Below are 12038 nucleotides of genomic sequence, written 5' to 3'. Positions count from 1 at the left end.
ACCTGGCTGACTATCCAGTCCCCTGCTGGATCCTCGCTCCGGCACAGGGCTGGGCACGAGGCAGGTTCAAGGAAATACAGCCTCTGCTACACCGGCAGGGTTCTCGATGATGAAAGATCACCAGATCGGGCCCCGCCATCTGCGACTGTAAATAGAGGTTTATTGGAACGCAGCCCCGCCCATTCACTTACATGTTGTCTACAGGGGCTCTTAGGCAACATGGATGATGACAGAGCTAGAAATACTTCTTCTGGACTTTTCCAGCAAAAAAGCCTGGTGACCCCTGCCCTATGTGGTCATCGGTATCCTTCCTTTATGTACATACCCCTAAGGGAAAAAAGGCCCAGGAAGCGGAGACAACAAAGGCGCTGTGTCTGAAGGGGAAAAGAAACGGCAATAGTTCTCCCACTGAACTGGGGGGGAGGAGGGCAGGGCGGGCGGGGGTGGTGGGGGAGGCGGCACAGAAACATGGCCAGGGGTCGGCACAGGCCAGCCTCAACTCTCTCGGTAAAAACGTCACCTTGGTTCCAGCCAAGGCAACTGTGAGACGTTGGCTGTCTGACCTGACTTCGGAGATGCTAACAGATGCAAACCAAAAGGACACCTGAAAACCAAAAGAACACAGCTGTGGAGGGAGAGGTGGTGTCCTCATAACGACCGCAGGTCAAAAGAACCCCACTCGAGGAGCCCCCACCTCCCTGCGCGGACGGGGAACCTGGAGGGCCTGCCATGCAGGACAGCAGGGACCAGAGAGATGGGAGGGGGCTGGAAACAGCCAGAGGCCCAAAGCCCCCTGCTCAGCTGGTCCAGCTTAAAGGGCCACTGTTACGCTGTGCTTTTCATCTGTTAAGAGAACACACGCGTGAAAAGGACAAAACCCAGACCAGCTGGATGGCCTGATGCCCTGAAGATGGTGGCCACGGAATCAGCTTTGGGGATGGAGGGATGGACACACAGAAAGCCACTCAGCTTCCCTGAGCATAGTAAACACTCCTCTGCTAGCCCTGTGTTTCTCCACTGATCTGCTCGGTCCCAGTCAATGCATTTGGGCTTTCCCAGGGGCTCGGCGGTAAAGAACCAGCCTGCAATGCAGAAGTCACAGGAGATGCAAGTTCGATCCCTGGGTCAGGAAGATCCCCTGGCAACCCACTACAGTATTCTTGCCTGGGAAATCTCATGGACGGAGAAGCCTGGCTACAGTCCCTAGGGTCACAAAGAGTTGCACACAACTGAGCACGCAGCCTGCGTATTACGGTAAACTGGCAGCCCAGAATGGCCACGAGAAGACACAGATGTGGAGCCCTCGTTCTGAGACAGCACTCAGAGCCCACGCCCTGCCACTGGCGGTTCCCAGACGGAAACTAGCCAGCCCTTAGCAACCAGGGGAAAGCGGGGGACAATTGTTGCATGGAAAGGAAGGAAACCAGGTGGTATGTTTCTTTAAGAGATGGAGTGATTTAGGGTAAAATAAGAAAAAAGGGAAACAATTGCATAAAGTAAACTTATTCTTCCCTTAATACATTTGCTGTAGATTTAAACATATTCTTAAAAACCAGGAAACAATATAAAGAGGATTAAAAAATATTGGCCTTATCCTGCCCACAACTGCTAACAATGTTTCTTGCTAATATACAGTTACATACAGAAAGACCCTTCCCGACATTGGTCCCTCACCCCCAATCATTCCATCACCCCAGTGGGTGGAAGCAGGGACTGGTATGTGGACGCCCTAAAAGCCCCGCCTGGCAGGGAGAGCCGCCTGCACTCAGAAGGTCAGGGGAAAGAGACACACGTTTCCAAAGTGTCTGCTCTCTGGGTTGTGTTAAAGGGAAGAATGGCTGAGAGAGGACAGGAACAGCTGGACTTGGTCCAAGGGGAGTGGCTTGCAGCCACGAGGAGCGGACAGTGACAGGCAGTCCCGGGCAGAGGGATTTTAGACTGACACATTTGTCTGCTCAGCAGCCTGGGACCGTGTCTGCTGACGGCGGGTTTTCCGTGCAGAGAGAAGCGCACAGTGACTGAGAGCAAACCAGGGGTGACCCATGTCCTCCATCCAGGGGATCACCATGCTTATTCCAGAGACTCTGCCCCTGTTCCAAAGGTTCCTGGAACTGGCCTTGAGGAAGCCTCCAGAACCACTAGAGCAGTCTTTTGAGCGGCCCCAATACCACCAAATCCTTAAGTGTCAGTTTTTGCAATAGCCAAGGGTCACCTGGAGCTGGTGAGCAGCTGAAGAAAAGCTGAGGGCTTGGAGCCCCTCGGCCTCCCGAGAGGATACCCTCAGATGGGGCAGCTCCCCACAAATGCCACCACTGTGTGACAGCTGAGGGACACTTGGGGCCATCATTCACTGGTCCAGAATATGCTCACCAATATGGTCCCCACCCGTATCCACTCCTGACCTGCCCGGGGCCCACAGCTGGCAAATCCTGTGCCCCAGCATAACTCCTAACAGAGCTCGCGTCCACCTCAGGGGCTGCAGAGGCAGCAGGTGACTCAGTGTTTCCCAGCTGGAAAAAGGAGACACAGTAAAGCAGCCAGTGCTCTGGCCCTCAAAACACCTGGGCCCCTCCCTTCCCGGCTGCTCTGAAGAGCCCGTCACCCAGTCCAGTGTGTTCTTGGTGAGCCTCCTTATCACGAGGGGCCCCGGGAAGCAGCCTGGGTGCAGAAAGCTCTCAAGTTCTTCCCCGAGCTTATGGTAGCTGAGGTGCACGGAGCCCCTTCGACGGACCTGGTTGGGACACGGGTTTCCCACTCATGCTCCAAGGCCTCTTCACCTACTGGACACAACTCTGCCAACCTTCAGATCATCTCTCCTCCCTCCAGAAATAACCTGGGGTGACCAGGGTCAGTGCCGAAGGACAGGAGGCCGGTGCTGTGTCCCAGGCGCGCCCCTGAGCACAGGCATCCCGGACAGTGTGAAGCCTGCTTACCTGACGTGCCCGCAGAGAAGTTCTTCAGCGAGGGCCGCTGGACCACGGTGTAGGACTCGCCAACCACAAACACCTTGTACAAGACAGCATTGTGGTTGATGAAATTCTGGACCACGCAGGGAGGCTGGATGGCGCTCAGGCCCTCCTGGTTGAACACGATGGCCATCTGGGGAGACAGGGGGCCAAGGGCTTGGTCAGAGTCTACCGCCTCCTCGGCCTTATCACTGTCCAGAGCATCGCCACCAAGGGCCATCTCAGCCTGGTGGCACGAGGCCTCCCCAGTCTCAACCCAGAGTGAGTGGGGTGGGCCTCGAGCAGAACACCTGGGCTCCATCCACTCCTGCTGTGGGGGATTTGGAAATCCTGCACCGTCAGGCCTGCCATGTATGGTTGAGCTGGCTGTGCACTGCACAATCCCACTACTCACACTGTATCCATAGAACAGGGTCCCCTGGGCTGTGTACTACTCACCCCTTTGTAGAGATCCCTCTACAAAGACTTTGGCGGTGGGAAGTGGGCCACCGAGGGGGTAGGGGCAAGAAGCGGAGGACAAGGGATCAGGGGTTGGGAGGCCTTGTACAATGATAACAGCTGCCTCTTGAGAACTCATGACACCCCTGGCCCTGGTATAATCACTTTACCTGAGTCACCTGGTGTCATCCTCACATCCTGCCCCAAGGTGGGCACGGACATCATGCCCCTTTTACAGATGAGGAAACTGAGGCCTGAGGCACTTAGAGGCTGCTGGCAAGTGACAGAGCCCAGAAAGGGATGCAGTCCAGCAGCCCCCAGCCCTGCCCACATTACATACTGAGCGCTAAGGAATGGGAACATTCCACTCCTGGGTCCTGATTCCTCTGGGGACAAAGGCCTCCAACAGGAGGATCTGGCAGGGGACAGAGGTCAAGGTGGGCGGGGGAGGGGAGGGCGACTGGACAAAACCTCCCTGTGTTGGGCTGAGGCTGAGTCTGCCCAGGGCCCACCAGAGCCAGCAGCTGCCACGATGAATGTTTCATCCAGTCCTCGGGGCCACAGCAAGGAGCCACCAGCTGCCCAGGGCTACTGCCCAGGGAGGGGATAACAGGGCTGAACAGCTGGCTGCCCACACTAGCTGTCACCTCTCAACAAACCGTCACAGAGCACCACCCCAACATGCCTGGTGCCCAGCTGGGTGGGGCAGGGGTAGAGATCCAGGCCACATGGGGAAATAAATGTGTGTGTATATACCATAGTGAAACAAGTGTGTGTGTATGCGCGCGCGTGCACATCACAGTGAATAGCTCCCTAGCCTGCCGATGAGAGTGAGAGAGCCAGACATGAGTTCAAGTCCCGTACCTGGCACTTGCTGCGTAAGCCGTTTAAGCTCCATTTTTATCACCTGTAAAATAGCATCAGGAGCCACCATGGGGTAGCTCTGGGGGTCCTCTGAGCTTTGGGCTCAATATTTTTTTTTTAAGGAGGAGTGGTATTTCACTGTGGAACAAACTCAAGTGCTTACACCAGAACAAGAAATCAAATCATGAACATAAAATAAAAACAAAAAGTCCTGATTTTGGTTGACTGAGCTAGGGACTGAGCAATCAGAAGCAGGACTCAGCAGGCTGGGGTCCGGGTGAGACCCCAATCGGAAAGCCCCCTTTCCAGTGTAAAGCTAACCATGTACACAGAGGTGTCCTCCGTCCTCACTGCACTCAACATCACCAGGCACCCCAGAGGTGGGATGGAGCCTGGCCCCCTCTGGGCTCATGCCATGGAGGGCGCCCCACCAGAGGGGGCAGTCCTCTGATGCTACCAGCCTCCCAGGAACCTGCAACACTCCAGACCCCAATCTTGGAGCTCTGTTCTTGACGCCTACCCAGCAGAGGAACCCCCTCCCCCCAGAAAGAGCACACAGTGGGTTGGGGAGCCCCAGGGATGGGGAAAGGGGGGAAGGGGCCATGGCACACACGTGTACATCTACGAGCCAGACCCGGAGAGCTGGACTGAGGGGTGAAACACCTTAAGTCAAGCTGACCCCATGGAGTCAAGACTCTCCTGAAGGAAGTAGACCCCTGCCCCTTCTGCAAAGACCTAGCAGGCTGCAGGGCAACTGGCTACACCTCTTTAGTCACTTCAGTCACGTGTGACTCTTTTGGACTGTAGCCTGCCAGGCTCCTCTGCCCATGTGATTTTTCAGGCAAGAATACTGGAGTGGACTGCCATTTCCTCCTCCAGGAGATCTTCCCTAAGCAGGGATCGAACTCCTGTCTCCTGCATGGCAGGCAGATTCTTTACTACTGAGCCACCTGGGAAGCCACCACCGCTGCTGCTGCTGCTGCTAACCTCAACGTATCAAATATTCCCTGGCTCAGAGCCCACGGCAGCACAGCAGTTCTGGCAACTAACTCCCTTACCCTTCACATCAGCCATCACATCCCCAGTTACAAGTGCAGGACAGAAACTCAGAGAGGCTGGGTCATCTGCCCAAAGTCACATAGCTGGCAGTGCACACAGCCAGACCTGGTCCCAGCTGGGAGTGACTCTAAAGCTGTTGTGTCAACAGCAGAAGCAGTTTTCTCCCAGCAGGCTGACCTGCTCTGCATTTGAATGGTCTACTCACACTAATGACTGCAGTTGCCCTTCTGTCCTGAACAACCCCAAGGCACTGACCAACAGAGGGATTGTCCAGTGGTGTAATGGGTCAGCTGGAAGGCTGGGGGTCCAGTGCTGGTGAGGGGACTGTGGGTTCCAGGGCCATGGTCTGGCTGCTCTGAAGCCTTCCTGTCCCCCCACCCCCGGGTCTGGCCCAGGAGCAAGTCCCAGGCATGGAGCCCAGGCAGGCCCAGATGGGGAGGCTCCACGAGGGCTCCAGACCTCAGGAGACAGCGGACCTCAGCCACACGCAGGGATTTCCTGGCCCCACCTTCCTGCCCACAAGCAAAGGGACCCCTTGGCTTCATCACAGCATATACCGCACCATGGGGACACATATTCTGTTTAGAGACGTTTCCCCATAGATACACGCCAGGGACAAAGACGCGACCTAAATCTACAGGGCGCTGCTGCTGGGTTTGTCCACGTGTCGTCGTGAGGTTGTGGGGGAGCATTTCTGATGGTGGGGCTGCCCAGGACAGGCTCTCCCACAGGGCCTTCCAGGAGGGTCAAGCCTCTACCGCCCAGGGTGTCCTCCCACACGCCTCACAAAGGGGTCCCCAGGCTGGGCTGTGCCCCTGGAGGCAACGTCCCAGACGTGATTCCCCAAGAGGGTGACAGACTAAGCCGAGCCCCTGCTTGGCCACCGGCTCCGCTTGCCCCGAGAAGGCCTCCTCCACCCGGCCTCCCACACCATACCCGCTGGCACTCTCTGCCTCCGGGACCCTGTCTCCCCCACTGGGACAGGACTCTCATCTCAGGCATCTTTCCCTCAGCACCCAAGGTGAATGGCCACTGGGTGAGTACAAGAATGAACGTGAGGGTGGGGGGATCACGTGCACAGCAGGTCGAGTGCCTTCCTCCTCCCACCCCCTTCCCCGATTCAGCAGGACCTGCAGACTTAGGGGCAGTGACAGGATCTTTTTGGGGTGGGGGAGCAGGCCTGTGCCCGGCCCAGAGCAGGAAGTGACCGACGCTGACGGGCCAGAGGAAGGTCAGATGGTGGTGTGGCTCGCACGGGCTCAAAGAGGGCCGGCATGCCCATCCCAGCCTTGGGGCAGGAGAGGCCCAAGGTGCAGGTGGAGACAGGGTACCGAGCCACCAGCTGGTGCGGTGGGATCCAGCAGCAGGGCTGTCAGGGTCCCAGAGAGACACTGAGCTGAAAGGAGCGGGGTGGAGCGGGGAGGCAGGGGCAGGGGAGCCAGGAGGGTGGAAGGGGACGGGGCTATCAAGTCGTCAACTCCTCCACTCACCTCGTGAGAGTTGGTGCCATGAGCCACTCTGGTTTTGCAAACTGTGGGTTGGGGAGAGAAAAACAGGAGTTAGCAAGGTTACTCACCTACAAAGCCCAGCCTGGCAGATACGGAGAGAAACTCTCAAAACCTCCTGTGGTCCCTGGGGTAGGGAAGGGGCTCGTGGGGAGCTGAGGAGACAGACTGACTCCACCAGGGCCAGCATCTGCCCTCAGGGGCGCTAGATGGTCACCATCAGGCCAGGCCCTTACCACCCAGGGACCGAGGCCATGCCCTCCCCGGGCGGCTGAGGCCTCCCCCCACCCCCAGGAGATCAGGTGCTCACTGAACGGGAAGGCCAGGCCGTTCTCCTCCAGGAGTCGCATGGTGTCATCCCCGCATAGGCTCGTGAGCTCCATGAAGGGTGGCGAGCAGATCCTGTCATCTGGGGACGGAGAAGCCCGCGTCAGCACTGTCTGCTCCGTGGGGCCCCTCAGCACCCCTGCCCGCCCCATCCAGCAGCCCACACCCAGAAGTCACCCGTGGGCGTGCAGACACACATGCGTACACGTGCCCCAGGAACGAGGGCACAGTCATTAACTACTGTCAATAGCATTCCCATAAGGACGGGACCGACACGTGATAACAGCAAAGCCTGAAGATCAAAGAAAAGTGAAAACCAGACTGACTCAACTCCACCTCCTCAGTCCACACTTGGGCTTGTGAGCACGCACACACACAGCGCTTGACAACGCGATGCTGTTTTGTGACTCGAATTTGCACTCCATCAACTATGAACACTTTCCGGGGGCAGTGAAGACGCCCCTCCATACACGGTACTGGCTTAATGATCATCAGAGGATGACTCCAGCCCTTCAGCTCTTAGCCTAAAGCCCGCATTGCTGAAGGCTTTGCATACATCACGTCTGAAGTCTGCAAATAATCCTATGAGGATGGGAGGGCCGGGGGTGGAGGAGATGCTGAGGCTGGGTAGGGATTAAAGAGGGGCTTGCTGTCACACAGGGACCCCTCTCCTGGAGCCTCTCATGCCTAACAGAGGGGCTTCTGCCACCACCGTCACATGGATGGGCCACGGACAAGCACACACTCCCGACCTCCTCTGGCTGCCAGACTCCAGCCCCGCCCAGCCCCCACCCAGATCCCCTGCCTCTGCTTTCCTAAGTCCTCAGTCTCAGGGGGCTGCCCGCCTTCTCTGCACATCCACCCGGTGGGTTCCTGGCGTGTTCAGTTTTCTGATAACCTCTGGAAGATGGGTGTGCTCTGTCAGGATGATCCTGGAGCCAGGCACCAAATGAAGGCAGAAAAAACCATCCGTGGGGAAACAAAATGCATTCTAAATCTCTCTGCAGATTGCTAAATCGCACCACTGGCTTGTTATTACTACTTTGTCTACCTCCGTCCCCAGTCAGGGCACCGGCTCCTCAGGAGGTAGGACCACCCTGTATTTCTGGGCACAGGGGCCGGGAAAGGCTGAGCGTTAGTGAGATGGGGGGTGACCCCCCACACACACACCCACAAACTTGGAAACCAAACAACAAAGCAGCTTGTCTCCAACAGCTTCTAGCGACTTGGCTGGCTAGGAGGTCAGTACATTAAAACATTAAAACCAAGGTACGATCCAGCTTCACATATCTCATAAAAAGCAAGTGCCAAGAATTACACAGGGTATATTAAGAGTGCTTTCATTTCCCTCCTCACCCCCCACCAGCAAAGTCCAAAGTCCAAACAGGCACAGAGTGATGGCAGATTCTGGGGTGGGCAGAGTTTCTCAGGGACCCAGCAAGGGAGGAGCCCTGGTGGACGGCGAGGCGGGCCCTCTGCTTGGAGCACTCATGTTCCTCACAGAGGCTGAAACAGGCAGTCCTTGCCCAAGGTCACTGGACAGTCACATCCAGGGTAGGACAAGGAGCTGGGCTCACATGGCAGGTCAGGAAGAGAGAAGCCAGGAAAATCAGAGCATCGAGGGAGGGACTGGGTGGGTTGTCCTGGCTCTTAGCTCTAAGCCATTATTTAAATGGGGCCCTGTTTCTGCACCTCCTGCCCAGAGTCAGAGCCGGGGTGGAAACACTGGTGAGGGGCTGGCAGGCAGGGAGGGAGGCGGTGATCTGTGCAAAGGCTCCCTGCTGTATACCCTCTAGCCAGGCCCTAATGGGGTGTGAGACTCCAGGCCAAACAAACTAAAGGGTGTGGCAGCAGGCCGGCTTGCAGCAGCACCCACCTGGTCTGGCAGGGGACCCATCCTGGCCCCAGCCCTCCCACGGGAAAGCTCAGAGATCCCTGGAGGCAAACAGACGGCATCCTGTTAAGAGCTTCCAGATTTTTTGGAGCAGGTGAATCTTTTATCATTTGTTGTTTAGTCACTAAGTCATGTATAACTCTTTGCAACCCCATGGACTACAGCACGCCAGGCTTTCCTGTCCATCACCATCTCCCGGAGCTTGCTCAAACTCATGTCCATTGAGTCAGGGATGCCATCTAACCATCTCATCCTCTCTCGCCCCCTTCTCCTCTTGCCCTCAATCTTTCCCAGCATCACGATCTTTTCCAATGAGTTGGCTCATTGCATCAGGTGGCCAAAGAATTGGAGCTTCAGCATCAGTCCCTCCAATGAACAGTCAGGGCTGACTTCCTTTAGGATGGACTGGTTGGATCTCCTTGCAGTCCAAGGGACTCTCAAGGGGCTTCTCCAGCACCACAGTTCAAAAGCATCAATTCTTCGGCGCTCAGCCTCCTTTATGGTCCAACTCTCACATCCATACATGACTGCTGGAAAAACTATAGCTTTGACTATATGGACCTTTGTTGGCAAAGTGATGTCTCCGCTTTTTAGTACGCTGTCTAGGCTTTTACTATAGATTTGCCTTCAATGCCCTCCCCACCCCAGGTCATCAAAGCTTTCCACCTAACGTCATGGCTAACGGCCAACACTCAAGAAACCCCACTTGTTAACGTGCCAAAACTGTTCTATGTAGTCTGCAAAACAATCATTCACCTTCATGAGAGCCCCATAAGGAGGTGCTGTTACCCCCATTTTAAAGATACAGGAATGAGGCACAGAGAGGTGAAGTTCCCTGTCCAGGGTCACACAGTGAATAAGGGGTGTGGTTGGGGGGCTCATCCCTGGCCAGCTGGATCCCAAGTTCAGGCTACTGACCACAGCCTCCCTAGCAGAAAAGTGCCTGCTCTTATTAACAGAATAAAAGGACAAAACTCACACAGTCCTATCAATAGATGTAGCAAAAGCATTTCAGCTAAAACTATAAAACACTTGGAAGAACACACAGGTGTAGGTCTTTATGACCTTGGATTAGACATGGTTTCTTAGACACCAGAAGCACAAGCAACCGAAGTAAAAAATAGACATATTTGACATTGTCAAAATTTAAAACTTCTGTGCTTTGAAGGACACTATCAAGAAAACAACTCAAAGAATGGGGGAAAATATTTGCAAATCATGTATCTGCCAAGAGTCTAGTATCCAAAATACATGAAAAACTATTAACAACCAAACAATAAAAAAGACCAGTAACCCAAGTTAAAAATGGGCCAAGGGCCCAAAATGGACAGTTCTCAAAATAAAGACACACAAAAGGCCAGCAAATACAGGGAGGAATGCTCAACATCATGAGGCATCAGAGAAATGAAGATTAAAACCACACGTGCGAGGCTGGCTACAACCAAACAATACAGACAGTAACAAGTGTCCAGACACTTGCTGGTGGGGACGTGAGATGGCCCAGCTGCTCTGAGAAACACTCTGGCAGTTCTTCACACAGTTAAACATCGTACCAGCAGTCCACACCTAGCTGTTTCCAAGAGGACGGAAACACACGTCCACACAAAAGCCTGTCTGGGAATATTCACAGCAGTGTTATTCATAACAGCCAGAAAGTGGCAGCAACCCAAGTGTCCATCAACTGATGAGCTGGTAAACACAAGGCGATATAGCCACACAATGGAATATTATTCAGGCATAAAAAGGAATGAAGTTCTCATGCATACTACAACATAGATGAACCCTGAAAACATCATGCTGAGTTGAAGGAAGCCAGTTAGAAAAGCCACAGAATATATGACTTCATTTATCTGAAACATCCCGAACAGGCAGCTCCGTTGAGACGGAAAGGAGACGGGCGGCTGCCAAGGCCTGGGGGGCAGGTGGAATGGGGAGTGACTGCAGGCGGGTCCATTTCTTTTTGGAGTGATGAAAATGTTCTGGGATTAGATAGCTGTGATGGTTGCACAACTTTCTGAATATATTCAAAACTACTGAACTGTATCTACACTTAAAAAAGGTGGATTTTATGGTATGTAATTATACCAGTTGAAAAAGAAAAAAAGAAAAAACCCCAGCGGCAGCAGCTGAGATCCATCAGGTGCAAACACTTGACCTGTGCAGGAAACTGGGCTAAAGAAATGCTTTAGGTACAACGTCTCCTTCAGTTTTCCAGCAAACCTGCAGAGTTCTGTCCCCCACCACCGACCCCGCTGAGTCCTGGGTGAATCAGAGGAGGACGAGGGCAGTGTTCCCCCAGAGGTGTTTGGGGTCCAGATGCAATGCAGAGACGAGACATTCCTAATGAACAGGCCGCAGCGAGCATCAGACCAGACACCCGCACCTTTCCAGAATCTCAGGCTCTGGTGTCAGAGGTGGTAGCAGGGCCCAGCAGAGATGACAAAGGACTCAGTGCCTCAAGAAAGGGGGGCCATGCACAGTGCCACATTCTTCTTCCCTTATCCTAACTTGAAGCTGGCTGACCACACCCTGAGCAGCAGGCGTGATCAGCTGCTGACCCCGCGCCCTCTCCAGGGTGGGCCCAGGACTGGAGACCATCCAAGTCACGCTGCCTGAAAGGCCCACAGTTCAAGCTTGGTCACCCTCCGATGGGTCAGGCTTGAGGGAAGGCAGTCCTGAGCCCCACAGGGCAGAGGCTGGAAGGGACCCGTGTCCCTCGCTGGGCTGCCGGCTGCTCCACGCCCAGGGCTTGTCCCAACTTAGACTCACAGACTGTAGACCATGATGACTGTAGCTTGACCCAATTTCTGGCGGCTTATCGCTAAACCATCCCGCGACGCCTGTGAGATTGCAATAAATTAGAAACTACAACTGTTCCTATTCTGGTTCTCAACCACCAGGCACCAACGACAACAACAACAAAAATGTCTCATCCTAGGAGCCCAAGATCCAGCAGTGAAGGAACCCGAGGCATGCTGCTTCGCG

The 12038-nt window shown here is 54.8% G+C and overlaps 1 protein-coding gene across 4 annotated transcripts in view; it reads right to left on the bottom strand.

Annotated features, from left to right (window-relative positions):
* ITPK1 (inositol-tetrakisphosphate 1-kinase) overlaps positions 1 to 12038 on the bottom strand; it is a 159506-nt gene that overhangs the window by 14731 nt on the left and 132737 nt on the right. For all 4 annotated transcript variants that reach the window (XM_040256608.1, XM_040256605.1, XM_040256607.1 and 1 more), the window contains 3 exons: positions 7143 to 7241; positions 6818 to 6858; positions 2934 to 3099 (listed from right to left, as the gene is read on the bottom strand). In XM_040256608.1, the coding sequence (XP_040112542.1) occupies positions 2934 to 3099; positions 6818 to 6858; positions 7143 to 7241 (306 nt within the window). The remainder of the gene's footprint in view (positions 1 to 2933; positions 3100 to 6817; positions 6859 to 7142; positions 7242 to 12038) is intronic.

Source organism: Oryx dammah, unplaced genomic scaffold (genome assembly GCF_014754425.2).
Source record: "Oryx dammah isolate SB20612 unplaced genomic scaffold, SCBI_Odam_1.1 HiC_scaffold_16, whole genome shotgun sequence".
Classification (NCBI taxonomy): domain Eukaryota; kingdom Metazoa; phylum Chordata; class Mammalia; order Artiodactyla; family Bovidae; genus Oryx; species Oryx dammah.
This window is presented reverse-complemented; position numbering and strand designations above follow the sequence as displayed.